At 54.3% G+C, this 15,243-nt stretch overlaps 1 protein-coding gene across 2 annotated transcripts in view; it reads left to right on the top strand.

Moving 5' to 3' along the window:
- The window catches only part of FBLN2 (fibulin 2), a 97,669-nt gene extending 89,403 nt beyond the window's left edge, over positions 1–8,266 (top strand). Inside the window, exons 15-18 of one of the 2 annotated variants that reach the window (XM_017896272.1) lie at positions 545–661; positions 1,173–1,301; positions 6,315–6,438; positions 7,421–8,266. In XM_017896272.1, the coding sequence (XP_017751761.1) occupies positions 545–661; positions 1,173–1,301; positions 6,315–6,438; positions 7,421–7,778 (728 nt within the window). In that variant the 3' untranslated portion in view covers positions 7,779–8,266. The remainder of the gene's footprint in view (positions 1–544; positions 662–1,172; positions 1,302–6,314; positions 6,439–7,420) is intronic. The other variant, XM_017896273.1, reaches the window with a different exon arrangement.
- Positions 8,267–15,243: the final 6,977 nt, after the last annotated feature.

Raw genomic sequence — 15,243 nt, 5'->3', positions numbered from 1 at the left:
CTGAGGTCCTGGGGCCTCAGCTCCCTCAGTCCAGAGAGGCTGGGTCTCTGTGTCGTCTGTACCCACAAATGGGGTATTTGAGGCCTCCAAGCTCCGTGTACCCACCTGTGCGGGATGCGCCTGTGGGAATCCCGCTGAGGGAAGGGCTGTAACATTATTCCCATATGTGCTCATGGTGCTGTTGGCCCAGCTCAATGGGGACTGATGTGGAGTAAGGCCACCAGGCTGCTCAGTGAGGGGGCGAGGGGCCAAGCTAGAGGGCCATGGGGTCTCGGCCCCATTTACCTGGCATGGTCTTTCCCAGCCCCTCCCCAGGTTGGAGGAAATTCCCTCATTTTCTCCTGGTGAGGTGAGTTGGCTGAGACCCCTGGGAGGCCACGGATCCCTTCCCAGTCACCGGGCCTGGCAGGAAAGCTGGCCCTCGAATGGGTCAACCCCAGTCCAGCCCAGGGAGCTCGGTGGGCCTGGCTGTCAGACTGTATTTGGATGGGCTCTCCAAGGCAGACTTGGGCCCTGCTATGACTGCCTGCTGGTGTCCCTGCAGACGTGAACGAGTGTGAGGCCCAGCGCTGCAGCCAGGAGTGTGCCAACATCTATGGCTCCTACCAGTGCTACTGCCGCCAGGGCTACCAGCTGGCTGAGGATGGGCATACCTGCACAGGTACCTTCCCCTGTCCAAGGGCCGCCTTCCAGAGAGGCACTCCTTTTGCTTGTGCCAGGCTCCCCGAGAGTCCCTCCTGGGCCATGTATACAGAAAGGTTTTAGCATCAGATCTGAGTTCAAGCCCCAGCCCTGCAGCTTCCTGGCTGTGTGACCTTGGGCAGATTGCCTCTCCACTCTGACCTCAGGCTTCTCCTCTGTAAAATGGGAATAATGGTCCCGACTTCAGGGGGATGAAGAACTAAGTTTACATAGGTGCCCGTGACTGGCATCTGATTGTCCCCTCAGCTGGTAGTAGGAGTCAGGGAGCAGCCCTCGGGCATGAGCACTGGAGTGAGAGTCCTGTTTTGCTTCGTGGACTCAGGCAACTCTTTTCTACTCTCTCAGTCCCCTTGTCTTCATTTAAAAAATGGGCCCCTAAGCTCTGTGGCTGTGACAGGGACAGGCTGACGTCAGTGGCTGGGCTCTGTGGGTGGATAAGGTTCACCAGGGGCTACACCTCTCTCCGACAGACATCGACGAGTGTGCTCAAGGCGCCGGCATCCTCTGCACTTTCCGGTGTCTCAATGTGCCAGGGAGCTACCAGTGTGCATGTCCTGAGCAGGGCTACACCATGACGGCCAACGGGAGGTCCTGCAAGGGTGAGCAAGTCCCCCTGCCCCTGCCTCCACCAGGGCCTTGGGCAGGCTCCAAGCAGGCACAGAAAAGCTCACAGAGCTTGCATGCACTTGGAGCCCCCATACCCGATGAATAAATGCAGGATGGCCAATGCTACCAGTGGCCATGTTAATTGAGGTAATGCCTGGGATGAAGAAGGTGACAATCTTGCTGCTGCTCAATCTAGCTTAGAATCTTCTAGGCCTGTGCTCAGCTCTGGACTCTGTTCTGAGAGTGGAACAGGGATACTGTGGGGTGGTTTTAAGGAGGCAGGAGGCCTGTCTAGTGAGGAAACTGCAGAAGAGCCACAGGGATCCCAGGCAGTGTCCCGAGTCTCTGCAGTGTTATGCAGGGACAAGGAGATAGGCAGGTCTGTGGACCCAGAGGGTAGGGCGAGATCCCGGGGAGTAGGGAAGGGTGTCATGGGGAGGCTTATCCCAGCCCTGGTGCAGAAAGGCACTCTCCTCATCAGAGCTGTGTAGAGCTGGGAGGGGCTGCGCAATGGGAGGGTTCCCCACTCCCCTGCTATTGAGGATGTACAAGGGCTGGGCAGTTAGCTGTCGAATTTGCAAGAGAGGGTACTATGTCCCTGGAGAGAGACCATCTTCTCTGGTATTTAATGTTCCTCCTCTGCTAGAGAGTCATAATTCTAAGGTCAGTGCCATTTGCCACCAGATTCTGGGCCTGGCAAGCCACCAGGGCAAGGTGAGGGGCCAGGATGCAGAAGGGGTCATTGCCTCAGGAGAATCAACCACTTAACCCCTCAGCCCCTCGGTCCCTTGGTGCCGCAGAGCTCAGACCTCCTCCTGACTTCAGTGGCCAGGTCTTCCCCACACATGGAGCTGAGAACATGGAGTTCCCTGGGGTGCAGCCTTCGGGGTGTGACCAGGGTCCTGGCCCAGCCTTGGGCATCTTCTTGTCCCACAAAAGCAGGTCTTGGTGTTCTGGGGACCAGGGGTCAGAGTTAGCACTCAGAAGAGTTTGGAGTTAGGCCAGCACAGTGCAGGCTGGTGGTTGCTACCTGTCAGTGGATCCTGAGATCGAGTCGGTAGACTTCAGCCAGCTGTCTGTGTTCTCCTTTCTATTAGCACAGAACAGAAAGCAGTATAGGGCAGGGTGGAGTGGCGCGGCATGGGGCAGGTCAGAGTGCATTGTGCCCCTAGGTTCCACCCCTTAGGTGTGTACGTAGTCCCAATGCACAAGGAGTCCTTTGGGCGGACTTATATCAGAGTCATAAGTTAAATCAGAAGACCATGAGAAGACCCTATAAATCACTGACTGGGAGGCCTGCTGGGCCCACAGAAGCTGGCTTAGGTCTGGCTGGCTGCAAAGCCCTCTTCTTTTTAATTAAAAAAAAGTTGATATGGACTCCATAAAAGGTAAGGATTCTACTCACCATGTCCTCAGCTTGGCAGGAAATACGACTTTATCCTTCTGGATAGTGATTTCACATGTGACACCAAGGCCCTGTTCCTGGGGGCAGAACACAGGTGTGGCCACTTCAAGGAAGCCCCATCAGACACTGCAGTGACATTTGCTCTTGGAGGAGTTTCAGGTTGCTAACCTGTCTACACTGAGGACAGACTCCCTGGCTCTTTATTTTCCGACCCACACCGAGCCCCTGGGGGGTGCTAGGGATACCTGGATGCCCACATGTGCCTGGCTGGCCACTAGAGAGGGCTTCCCGGGACCTGGCATATGCCCATCGTGGGTGCACCTGACCCCAACGCTTCTCTCTTGCCTGGGCTTGCCCGCCACCCCGTCTCTGCGTCCTCTTCTTGGGGTGGCTGCCCCTCTGCTCCAACGGCTTGCTCTGTGTTGAAGAACTGGCAAGGCCAGGTCCCCTCTGCAGGCTCCCACTGTGCCACCAGCCCCCACCAGGAGATCGGGGCAAGGTAGAGCCCCACACCTGCACATGTGCCACCCTCGCTTCCTCTCCAGACCTTCCTTCTGGAGGAGCCTTCTGACTCACATGGTAGGCAAGGGCACAGTGGGGGCTGCCTGTTCCCCGGCCTCGTCCATTTCCCAGGTCACTCCATGTAGCCACTTTTGCAGCTCCTGACCTTCAGAGCTAAGAGGCTGTCCTTTTGTCGTGTTCTGGCTTGGGCCAAACTCTGAGGTCTCTCGGCTCAAACAGGGTGGGGGAGGCTGGCTTGGGGGAAAGAACATGCTGGATAATGTCTCTGTTAGCCTTTAGCCCCTCTCCAATAGTTAAAAAAAAAAAAAAAAAAAAAGGACAGGAAAATCTGAAGGAATTTAGACTCAGCCTTCTCCCCTGGAATGCACACTTCATGAAGGTAGGGCCCTGTCTGTCTGGCTCACCAGCATCTAGAGCAAATGCCCAGCAGCACATAGTAGGTGCTCACTGGACATTTGACCCCATGACTGAGCTGAGAGGGAACCACTGCTCATGTTTGCATGCATTTCCCTCCAGTCTTTCCCAAAGCAGATATAAACACACACACACACACACACATACACACACACACACACACCCCACTTGTATGAAATATCAGTCGAGGCCATGCTGAAAGTCACCCTGCGTCCTGCTTGCTTCTGTGTAGTAAGAGCCCTTCTCTGCATGCCACTCGATGGGCCAGGCCAGCTTTGAGCAGTGCCCTCAGTCTTGACCCTGAGCTGTTGTGGGCTTCTGGGCCTCAGGTCCTTCAGACGCCCTTGGAAGCCTCTCCCGGGGCTGCATTTTGTGGGACTCCCCTGTTTCGTCCTTTTTGCTCTGTCTCCCACTTTTGCACATCTGAGTTGCGACTGACCTGCGGCTGACCCTGGCTGTCTCTGATGAGGCTGCGATGGCAGCCCTGGATACAGGGCCTAGTCCGGCTCCCACGTTAGCCCTCACTCTCCAGGGGCCTGGCAGCACCGATGGGCAAGGCCCTGGGGCGTTAGGGAAGACCTGCGACTGACCGCCTCCCGCAAGCTTGGTGAGGCCAGGCCGCAGCCACTCACCCTTCTCCGCCCTTCCCTTCTGGGCATCTCCATCAGTATCAGCCCAGAGCCAAAGCAAAAAGCTCCCACATCCTTCCTGTCCCACTCACACAAGCTCTGGGGTCACTGAAGCGGGCCACCCGGGGCATAGGCTGAGGAGCAGGAGGAGGCCCTCTCCATGTGGAGTCTGCTAGCGAATAATCAGCAACCCGGGACCACCCAGTTGAGCTCTACCCTGCCTGGCCTCTTGCCATGTTTTCTCCCACTCATCTCTGTACCACCCTGGGGCCCATTTTATGGAGGGAGGGAAGTGAGGCCCAGAGAGGTGAACAGATGATGTGAGCTGACCCCCTACAAGAGAGCCTGGTGGCCAAGAGCCCAGAGTCTGAGGTGGGCCAGAGGTATTGAGTCCTGGCCTTGCCCTGGCAGCTGTGTGACCCTGGGCACATTTGTGGACACCTGCACCTACCCCGTGGGGTTGACGCAGAGTCCCTCAGGCATTACAGGGATGTCAGGCGGTAAACTCTGGAGGCAGGCTGACTATTGGTGTTATTACTATTATGTTGTTGTTATTCTTAGGAGTCAGCTTGGCATCATGATTGGATCACAGATTTTGGCATCAGGCATGCCTGGCTTGCTGCCCTGGTCACTGCTGTGTGACCTTGAGCAAGGCTTTGCCCCTCTCTGAGCCTCTACACCCTCCTCTGAGGAATCCAGTGACCCTCGCTGCACAGGGCTGGTGTGAGGACTGAGTGAGGAGAAATTCCTACATGGTGTCAGTATGAAGGATTGGAAAACAAAAACTGAAGCCCTCTGTGACTGCCCCTGGAAGACCCCCTGCCCTACCTCACCGGACTTCCCTGAGGCCTCCTGAGGCGGCCCTGTCTGGGCTGAGCAGCTCATCCTCAAAGTTTCTCAAGAACCCATTTCTAAGACCTTTTGTCCTCCAGGGTGCCTGTGGGTTACACACACACACACACACACAGACACACACACACACACACACACAGACACCCCTACCCCTACCCCTGCTTCTCTGAGCTTTTGTGAACGGTATCTATTCATATGTCTGTTGACGTTTATATGTGTATGTTTCTTTGTCCCAAATGGGCCCTCTGTGTGTGTGTTTCTGTGCACCCGTGTGGGTGTGCGTGTGCTCACGTGTGTGCTGAGCCTATGTGCCTGTTGGAGTTGCACATGTTATGTTTGCTCTGAACCTACAGGAAGCGTGAGCACATCTGTTGCTCATGTGGGACGTTTACTCATAGCTCTGCCTCTCTGAGTCTGAACTTGCAAGTGATGGGTCTTGGACTTCTGTCCAGCAAGATGTATTGAGCGCTGCTCCATGCAGGCAGGCACTCCACTGGGCACTGGGGACACCATGGGAATGAGAAAGACAAACACCCATGCCCTCCTGGAACCCCGGTTGGAGGGGGATGGTAGAAACATACAAAACATGCAGTCATACAACACACCACAGCCTCGGTGTGTTGCAGAGTGTGACGAGCTGTAGGAGGGTGATAAAATGGGGTGGGATGGAGGGTGATGGGGCAGGAGGACCACTGTAGAGTGGTCAGGGAGGCCATCCTGGAGGGGGTGGCTCAAGATCTGAGAGTTAAAAGATGAGAAGGAGCCAGCAGTAGGAAAAGCTGGGGAAAGCGTTCCGGCAGCAGCAAAGGCCCTGGGGTACGATAAGGGTCAGGCTATTGGGGCAGCCCAAGGATGTCCAGCAGGACTGTGGCCCCTGTGGAAGAGAAGGGGCTTGGAGAGGCCAGAGAGGCCTTACACTGTGTGGCTTGGCGTCCAGAGGAGGGACTTGGGCTTTATTCTGGAGCGCGAGAAACCTTGGGAGGGCATGACATGAGGTGATTTACACTTTAGAACAAGGCCCCCTGCTGCAGGTTCCGAGCAGGTGAGATGGGGCATGTGTGTGCAGGGAGGCACGTGGGCTGTTCTCACAGGTCATGGGGCCCAGGCCTTTCATGCAGGCTGGGGAGTTTCAGGCTGGGCCCCCCAGCTGTGGGGACCCTGCCATTGCCCCTCTTCTCCCCCAGACCTGGATGAGTGTGCACTGGGTACCCACAACTGTTCCGAGGCTGAGACCTGCCACAACATCCAGGGTAGCTTCCGCTGCCTACGCTTCGAGTGTCCTCCCAACTATGTCCGAGTCTCCAAAACGTGAGTGTCCCCACCCCAGTCCCAGTCCCAGGGAGCCTGTCCTAGTCCTGTACTATCCAGGGGAGAGGCCGAGACGTGGGCGCCTGCCTTGACCACCTTCCTCTCTTCCCAGCCCCTGACTGCTGGGTCTGCGGGCTAGGTGACCAAAACAAATATAATACCTTGTAGAGAGTTCAAGGTTGGGAGAAGAAAGGGGAAAAGACACACAGAAAACACCAGCCCTCCTCCTCATTCACACACATAGTAGTTACTGCTGTGCAACCAGTTATCCCAACCAACATTTAACACCATAAAACAACAGATACTTACTCTTTGTCATGCAGTGCCTGAGGGTCAGGAGCCTGGGAGTGGTACAGCCAGGTGGTCTGGCTCAGGGTCTCAGGGGCTGCCTGTCTGAGCTGCAGGGTCCTGCCACCGCTCTGTGGCTCTGGGCAGGAGGCCTCAGCTCCACATCACAGGAGCCCCTCCAGGAGGTTGCTTGTGACATGCCACTCGCCAGCTCAGGGTATCAGGAGTGCGAGTGACAGCCCCTTAACCACACTTAACCTCAGAACTGACAGACCGCTACTCTGCCACCAGCCACACAGCCCAGCACTTGGGAGGGACACTGGGTGCACTGGGAAGAAGGGAGAAGGGAGGAGGAAAGGAAGGAGAGAGGGAAAAGGAAGGAGAAAGGAAGAATGGGAGGATGGCAGGAGGGAGGAAGAAGGGAGCATGGGGACAGGTAAGAACTGTTAATGAGCCTGGCCGGTGCCATGCTGAGCTCGCCCATTCCAGTGAGCCTGTGAAGCTTTTATTAACCTCATCTCACAGGCTAGGAAACTGAGACCCAGGAGATGTAAGGGGTCTTACCTGAGGCTTCCAGGCCATTAGGGAGAGAGCTGGCCCTTGATCCTGCCGCTGAGCTGTGCCATCTGTGTTCCTGTCTGGGGTTGGGGGGAGGTGGGCGAGCCATGGGTGACCCGGCCCATCCTCCCTGCAGGAAGTGCGAGCGCACCACGTGCCACGACTTCCTAGAGTGCCAGAACTCGCCGGCACGCATCACACACTACCAGCTCAACTTCCAGACGGGCCTCCTGGTGCCTGCACATATCTTCCGCATTGGCCCCGCGCCAGCCTTCACGGGAGACACCATCGCCCTGACCATCATCAAGGGCAACGAGGAGGGCTACTTTGGCACGCGCAGGCTCAATGCCTACACGGGCGTGGTCTACCTGCAGCGGGCTGTGCTGGAGCCCCGGGACTTTGCCCTGGACGTGGAGATGAAGCTCTGGCGGCAGGGCTCTGTCACCACTTTCCTGGCCAAGATGCACATCTTCTTCACCACCTTTGCCCTGTGAGGTGCTAGCACTGGCCACCTGCGCATGCGACGCAGCCCAGGGTTCACACTGCTTGGGAGGGACTGGGTCACTATTGTGGTTTTTACTATAACTTTGTAAATTAACTTAATTTTGCTGACTTGACTCCTGTGGGCTTCTGGACCCCTCCTCTGCCCCGCAGGAGGAAGTTCCATGGCAGGTGGTGCATTCCCACGTGGGCACCAAGTGGAAGCTTGCGGGGTGGGCCACGGCCATGGTGGGTGCCCTGTGGGTGAGACTGGGTGATGACCTGAGGACCAGAGACACACGACCACATTGGGGCTCTTGGACTCCTCTGGATGACCCATCCCCAAAGTTGACATTCCATTTCATGTTCCACTGTGATTCTTTTCTTTTTTAAAAAATCATTTTAAAGTTTTTTGTTTAATTATAAAGTAGTACATCTACATTGTAAAAAAAAAAAAAAATCAACTAGTATGAAAGGGTTATAAAGTAACAGAGGAAAACGCCTCTTGGTCCCTTTACTTTTGTAAAGTGTTCAGAGTTTGACAACCTTGTCCAGATGTCACAGGGCTCTATGGCTTGGCCAGCATGTCAGTTCATTGATCAAGACCTTGGTGTCCTTCTCAAATAACGAGCCCCAAACCTGGAGTTCACTTTGGGGTGAGGGCACCCCAGTGTGAGCAGCCACTGACCGGGCCCTTTATTCTGCTTTTACTACTTCAGCTTTCCCTCCTCCTTCCTCCCTCTCCCCGCTCCCTCCTCTGCCTTCCCCATACGGGGACCTCCGCCGCTGGCCTGTCACTTGGATGTCATCCAGAGCTTGGCCCCTGTTGCTGAGCTGTCAGGTCAGGCAGTAGACCTGGGCAGGAGCCTGAAGGAACCTGGGAAACTGAGGCCCTGAGAGCGGAAGGGATATGCCCCCAGCCCACAGCGAGCATCAGACAACACGTTGGGACCCAGCTCTGAGGATCCTGCTCGGGCTCCATGGGTCTAGAGTTAAATATAGGGGGCAGCAGCCAGCACTTTTAAAGTGACGTAGAATAGAGCAGATGAGATGTGAGTGCTTCACACCCTGTAAAGAGAAGAACTGCTTCACCAAACCACAGCACGTGTCTGTGCGTGTGGCGTGTGTACCTACGTGTGGGCACGCCAGCTCTGGCTTGTGGTAGAAAGTGTTTCTCACTGTGGGTGGAAGGAAGCAGGCCTGTCGGGGTGCGCTGGGGAGCACACACCCTGTGTGAAGGGGGCGGCTACACTTGGCTCCAGCAACGGCCGCCTTCTGGGCATGTGGCCCGGGATGGCCAGATGTTCTCGTTCCTCAACACAAGCTCTCCCAGTGTTAAGAGGTGGCAACTGGTTCAGGCTTCTAAAGAACAGGTGTTTGGGAGCCTCTTGCCGGAAGGCTGCGGTGGGGGCCCTCTGTCCCTGCTCCTCGCCAGCCCCCATCCCCAAGGGTGCAGCAGAAGCCAGGTCTTCCTTGTCCCTGGCCCGGCTGTCTCTGTTCCTTCTATTTTGCTGATTTTCAGAAAAACTAGATCCGGCACCTTTCTGGTGCATAGTCCCCACCAGCGGAAGCCAGTAGGCAACAGGCTCCATTCAAGAGGACAGGCAGGTTAGGGATACCCCTGGCTGGCAGCAGCCATTCCTGCTCCTACCCAGCCCCAGTTACTCCTTCTGGGACCTCAGGCAAGTGACTTCGCCTCCCTGGGCCTCACTGGTTTCCCCTGTGAACAGGGGCATCAGCTGTTCTTCCTGCACAGGCCATTGAGCCAATAAAATGAACTTGGCACCCAGCGCATCCATACGGAGGCTCTTGGAGAACAACTTCTTTTCTGACTTTAGAGTTTCTAAGGTGATTCTGGAATTCCATGCCTGCAAGTTTGGCAAACTGCAGCTTTAGGGAATAGCCCCTATGAGACTACCCTCACTGCAGACACCAGAAACAAGCTCAGGCATCCCCAGGACCACCCTCACGGCAGAGCAATGGGCTACAGATTTGGGGGTCCTTATGTCCACCCTCAGGCTCATTAATTCACCTGTGTGACTCAGACAGCTCATGGTGAAAGGAAGCAGGTTAAAGTCATTGGTGAGGCCTAGAGCAGAGTCCAGGAGAGCCCAGTCACAGAGCTCCTGTGTCCTCAGGATGCAGCACACAGAATAGTGCTGAGCAGGCGCCTTTGGGGTCCAGGTGTGTCTGGGAGCTTGACCACATGGCTGTCAGTGTGGCTGGCCCTAAGTCTCCAGTCCCTCACAGAGGTCAGAACTGAGGCAGCGAAGTCCCTGGAAACACTGGTACTCCAGTGACAGCCAGGATGTTCTGGGAGCCGAGAGCTCACCCTGCAGGCCACCTCTGGCCCCAGCCCCGCGTTCTCAAAGTGGAATAGTCACGTTTGTCTGGGCAGCTCCTTTAGCATTGCCTGCTTCCTGCCTTGCTGCAGGGCTGCCTGTGCCTACAATGCATGTAAAAAGAACCGCTGCATGCCGGCATTAGCCCAGGGTTGGCTCCACCCAGCTCTTCCACAGATGTCATTATTGTTGCTGTATCCTGAGGAGGCTGGAACTCAGGGTTTCAATACATTTGCAATCACCATCAATGTTATAACCTTACCAACAGGGCCAGGTGGGACCATATTGCAGTTTGGTGGATATCACCTAAAAAGGAAGACCAGAGTCCCACTCAGTCATAGCAGTTTATCTAGTCCATCACCACGTCAGACCAGCAGATGTCCTCCAGGGCCAGGCCACTCAGGTTTGCAGGCTGCCATTCAACCTTGTCAAGTTCCAAAAGCAGAGGTGGCCTTGACGTCCACCCTTTCAGGCATCTGGTGTAGTTGAGCTAAGAGATGATGTCCTCCACACCCCTTTTAAGGTAGTACTGTAATGTAGGATTCACCTAAAATTGTATTTCCCGGCCGGGCGCGATGGCTCACACCTGTAATCCCAGCACTTTGGGAGGCCGAAGTGGGCAGATCACCTGAGGTTGGAAGTTCAAGACCAGCCTGACCAACATGGAGAAACCCTGTCTCTACCAAAAGTACAAAATTAGCCGGGCGTGGTGGCTCATGCCCATAATCCCAGCTACTCGGGAGGCTGAGGCAGGAGAATTGCTTGAACCAGGGAGGCAGAGGTTGCGGGTGAGCCGAGATTGTGCCATTGCACTCCAGCCTGGGCAACAAGAGTGAAACTCTGTCTCAAAAAAAAAAAAAAAAAAAGAATTTCCCTCACCACATAACCCACTTATTGGTTCCTTTACCCTCAGCTCCAGTTCCTCCTTTTCTCCATTTGTATTGAGGTATTTCCACCTTTAGAAGGGCCAGGAGGTTCGACCATGCTGCTGGGCCAGATTGTCAGAATCAACGCCAGCCTAGCAAGTGCCTCCCTGACAGTCCACTCCAGTTGGTGTAGGATGGGGTTTCACAGGTGTAGAAAGTGGGCTGTCTCCACCACCAGGCAATATGCCTGCCCTCACGAGCAGCCCTGATTTTTCTGGATGGCGTGAAGGCACCATCTGCCCCATCAGCCCTCAGGAGCTCTGGCATGAAGCTTTAGAGCACCTTCCTGCCTAGGAGTCATTGCTACTTCAGCACTTGCAGCTGCAGCCCTGGTCCTGGGGCCATTGCAGCAGATAGGAAAGGAGGAAGGCAAGGTGATGTGGAGAAGAAAGAAAAAAAGCAGTCTTACCACAACCTGCCTTCCCCAGTTCTCTTAGAAAAGGCATAGGAGGCCAGGTGCAGTGGCTCACACCTATAATCCCAACACTTTGGGAGGCCAAGGCGGGTGGATCACTTGAGGTCAGGAGTTCGAGACCAGGCTGGCCAATATGATGAAACCCCGTCTCTATTAAAATAACAACAACAACAACAACAAAATTTAGCTGGGTGTGGTGGTGCACATCTGTAATCCCAGCTACATGGGAGGCTGGGGCAGGAGAATCACTTGAACCCAGGAGGTGGAGGTTGCAGTGAGCTGAGATCACGCAACTGTGCTCCAGCCTGGGTGACAGAGTAAGACTCGAAAAAACAAAATGAAACACAACAAAAGCAGAAAAGACAAGGCATAGGGCTCTATCTAGTGGGGACCCTCTCCTGGCCCCTCTCATGTTTGGGGTGGACACACACTTGTGATGGCGTGCAGGTCGCTCTTTCCTGCCCCACCATCTCTGTTTTAGACAACCAGTATCAATTACATATTCCGGTTCTCTATCCAACCTTACGCCGAGGATGAGAGTGCTCTGCCCCTTGTTGGACATTTGGGGCTGTAAAGTGTGTCCCTTGGTCCAGAGAAGAGTGAGTGGGCAGTGCAAATTGGTGCACTGCCTCCCATCGTCACACTTTTATAGCACCTCGAGCGTCTGCCGCCAGGGAAGCAAAGCCCAGGTGAGAGTCAGTGTCTCGCCTTTCCCTGTCAGGGCACTTTGGTGGCCTCCTGGGGCTTCTGTGTTTGGTTTGTCCTGCCGGCTCAATGCAGGGCCTTCCCTCATGGGACTGCACAGCCATCAGCAGTCTCTGTCTCCGTCTGTTGGCAGACAGAACAGTTCTTATGAACTGCGCCTTGGGGGTGCAAGAGGAATGTGTCTAGGTTCATCTGCAGCCCCAATGTCTACTCATTCCGTGGACCCAGGGGGCTGCCCCAAATGAGCACACCAGGACACTTACTTGCCATCCCAATCACTTCTTGATCCTGGAAGGGGGCGTCCTTTGACGGGCATCAACATGTCCCACTTTAATGCACCCCTCAGATTCCCAGGGTGATTCTGCAGGGCCATGCTCCACACGGGTATCCCTTTAATAGGCCAGGTTTCCGCTGCCCTCCTGCCTGACCATAGGGTCTGACAGGGTCACCCATGAATCGGTAAAAACATAAACACACGAGTGAACGGCAAGCTGTCCCTCCCACCGAGCTGATTCATTTCCACCTTCTTCCATTGGAGGGCTGGCTTTCCAAACCGTGCTGTCCGCATACCTTGGAACCGCCATCCATACACACTGGCCAGGCAAGAGCTCTCACAGAGCATCAGCCAAGTGACAGACAGTAGGATCTGGCAGCTCCTCGGGTGGTTCCAAAGTTGGCCCTAGGGGAAAGCCTGCCTGCTCATGAGTACGCCAAGTACCTCTTTGCCTCCCCAGGCAGCACATTCCTGCACAAAACATTTCCATTTTATTAAGAAACTCTGCGGCCGGGCATGATGGCTCACACCTGTAACCAAGTCGGGTGGATCGCCTGAGCTCAGGAGTTTGAGACCAGCCTGGACAACATGGCAAAAACCGATTTCTATGAGAAATGCAAAAATTAGCCAGGTATGGTGGCACATGCCTGTAGTCGCAGGTACTTGGGAGGCTGAGGTGGGAGGATGGCTTGAGTCCAAGAGGCGGAGATTGCAGTGAGCTGAGATGGCACCACTGCACTCCAGCCTGGGGGACAGAGCCAGACCTTGTCTCAAAAAAAGAAAGGAAACTCTGGGTGTTGCCTTCCTCATTAGGGTTTCTTTAACATTGTCCAGAACATTATATGTATTTCAGATTTTTAAAGCGATTATTTTATAGGCTTCAATCATAAGGGTGGCCTCAGTCAAAGCCCAATCATTGTCTCTCAGATGAAAATTTTCTTTTCTTTTTTTTTTTTGTTTTTTTTTTTTTTTTTTGTTGGGGTTTCTCCTTTTTCCCCCCGCGTGGGGGCCAGGGGCCGGATCTCAGCTCACTGCAAGCTCCGCCTCCCGGGTTTATGCCATTCTCCTGCCTCAGCCTCCTGAGTAGCTGGGACTACAGGCGCCCGCCACCTCGCCCGGCTAGTTTTTTATATTTTTTAGTAGAGACGGGGTTTCACCGTGTTAACCAGGGTGGTCTCGATCTCCTGACCTCGTGATCTGCCTGCCTCGGCCTCCCAAAGTGCTGGGATTACAGGCGTGAGCCACCGCGCGCCGCCCTCAGATGAAAATTTTCTAGTCCCAAATCCCAGTGGTCACCCCTGGGCGGCACTAACAGGCTTTTGCCAGAAAGCCCCATCTGTGTAAGGACTCCAGGGCTTTTGGGGGTAATTTTATGGGAAGGAGTTGCAATATTCCTGGATGTGGAGTGTGTACACTTCAAAGTCTGAATCAGCTGACCAGATGCTGGTCCTCAATCACTATTGCCAGAAGGGCAGGTTTACCTGCCTTCTATTTTGCAACAATCGGTGGGAGAAGCATTCCCCAGCCAGACCATCTCCATCCCCAGCATATGCTCCGATAAAGCAGGTGCAGCCACCTCACAGAGACTTTGTTCCAACATTCCAGTTTTCACCTAAGTATCCACCTTAATTCCATCAACCATCACATTTCTAAATGCTCCCCATGGACCAAGAGCTCCATTTGGGCTTCACTGACAGGGTTTGGAATCACAGAGCAGGGGCTCCCATAGACAGAGTCTGTTCTCCTCCCCAGGCCATTTTACCCACCCATGTGTGTACGGCTTTGGGTCCCCAGCTAGGGGGTGGGCCAAAGGACTCAGGCCTTCTCCTGGTTAGATTGTGAGACCGCTGCCTCAGGCAACTCAAGATCAGAATTCTCACTGTCATTTTAGGCCTCCCAGGTTTAAAAAATCCTCCCAACTAGAATGAATAAAGCAGATTTTTGTAGGGCCTTTTCACACTGGGCAGCCGGCGGGGTCCATCCAGCTTCTGTGAGTGCTGCATTGAGACCGTTGTTTCGTCCCCATCAATATCCACTTTATTCATCGTATTTCTTAACACCTGCTTAAAAGCTTCCACCCTGCTGGGATGTCCCTTGACTGTCTCCTCGGTCCTACCCCTTTGTTTTGTCCATGCTCTTATGAAAACCTTTACTATCTGTTGTCTCGGCACCCTTTCCCTTTGGAGGAGACTCTGAGGCCAGTAGCCACACCTTGGGTCAACTGACTGGACCCTAGCCCAGCATCGGAATCTACCCCACACATCCCTTGGGTAGGGCCTCAGGCTAGATAGAGGCTGTGGTCCAGGCTGACCAGAACCTTGGCTCAGCACCAGAGTCCCCTCCCACACTTACCCTTACTTACCTTTTAACTACTGCAGATAACAATAACCAAGGGATTTCACATTTTCCCTTTTTGTTGTTTCTTTGCATTTCCTTATACTCTAGTGAGCCAACTGCTTAGGAGTTGGATCCATCATTTCTAAATTCCATTGGTCATTTTTACCTTAAAAAATTGATTGTATTGGTTCTACTTGCAAGTGTATTTGAAAAAAAAAAAGACAAAAAATTTGATTGCAGCACAGCCACCACCAGGAATGAAAGTTTCCTCAGCTCCTACCCTTTTACTCTTCCCAAACCACATGTTCCAGTGAGTCAGGGTTGGTCTAGAAAGACCCCGTTCTGACACCAACTGTAAGGAGTTCAGCAAATGATAGAGTTGAAGGAAGCAGTCCCCACCAGACTGCCCTCTCTTCAGGCACCGGCCGAGGGTGGTGTTTCCAGGATCACCCTCCCTTCAGACCAACTGGTGATATAGTC

The sequence above is a fragment of the Rhinopithecus bieti genome, unplaced genomic scaffold (assembly GCF_001698545.2).
Source record: "Rhinopithecus bieti isolate Rb0 unplaced genomic scaffold, ASM169854v2 scaffold_26131, whole genome shotgun sequence".
Taxonomy (NCBI): Eukaryota; Metazoa; Chordata; class Mammalia; order Primates; family Cercopithecidae; genus Rhinopithecus; species Rhinopithecus bieti.
Note: the sequence above shows the minus strand (reverse complement) of the source record. Positions and strands in the feature narration are given on the sequence as shown.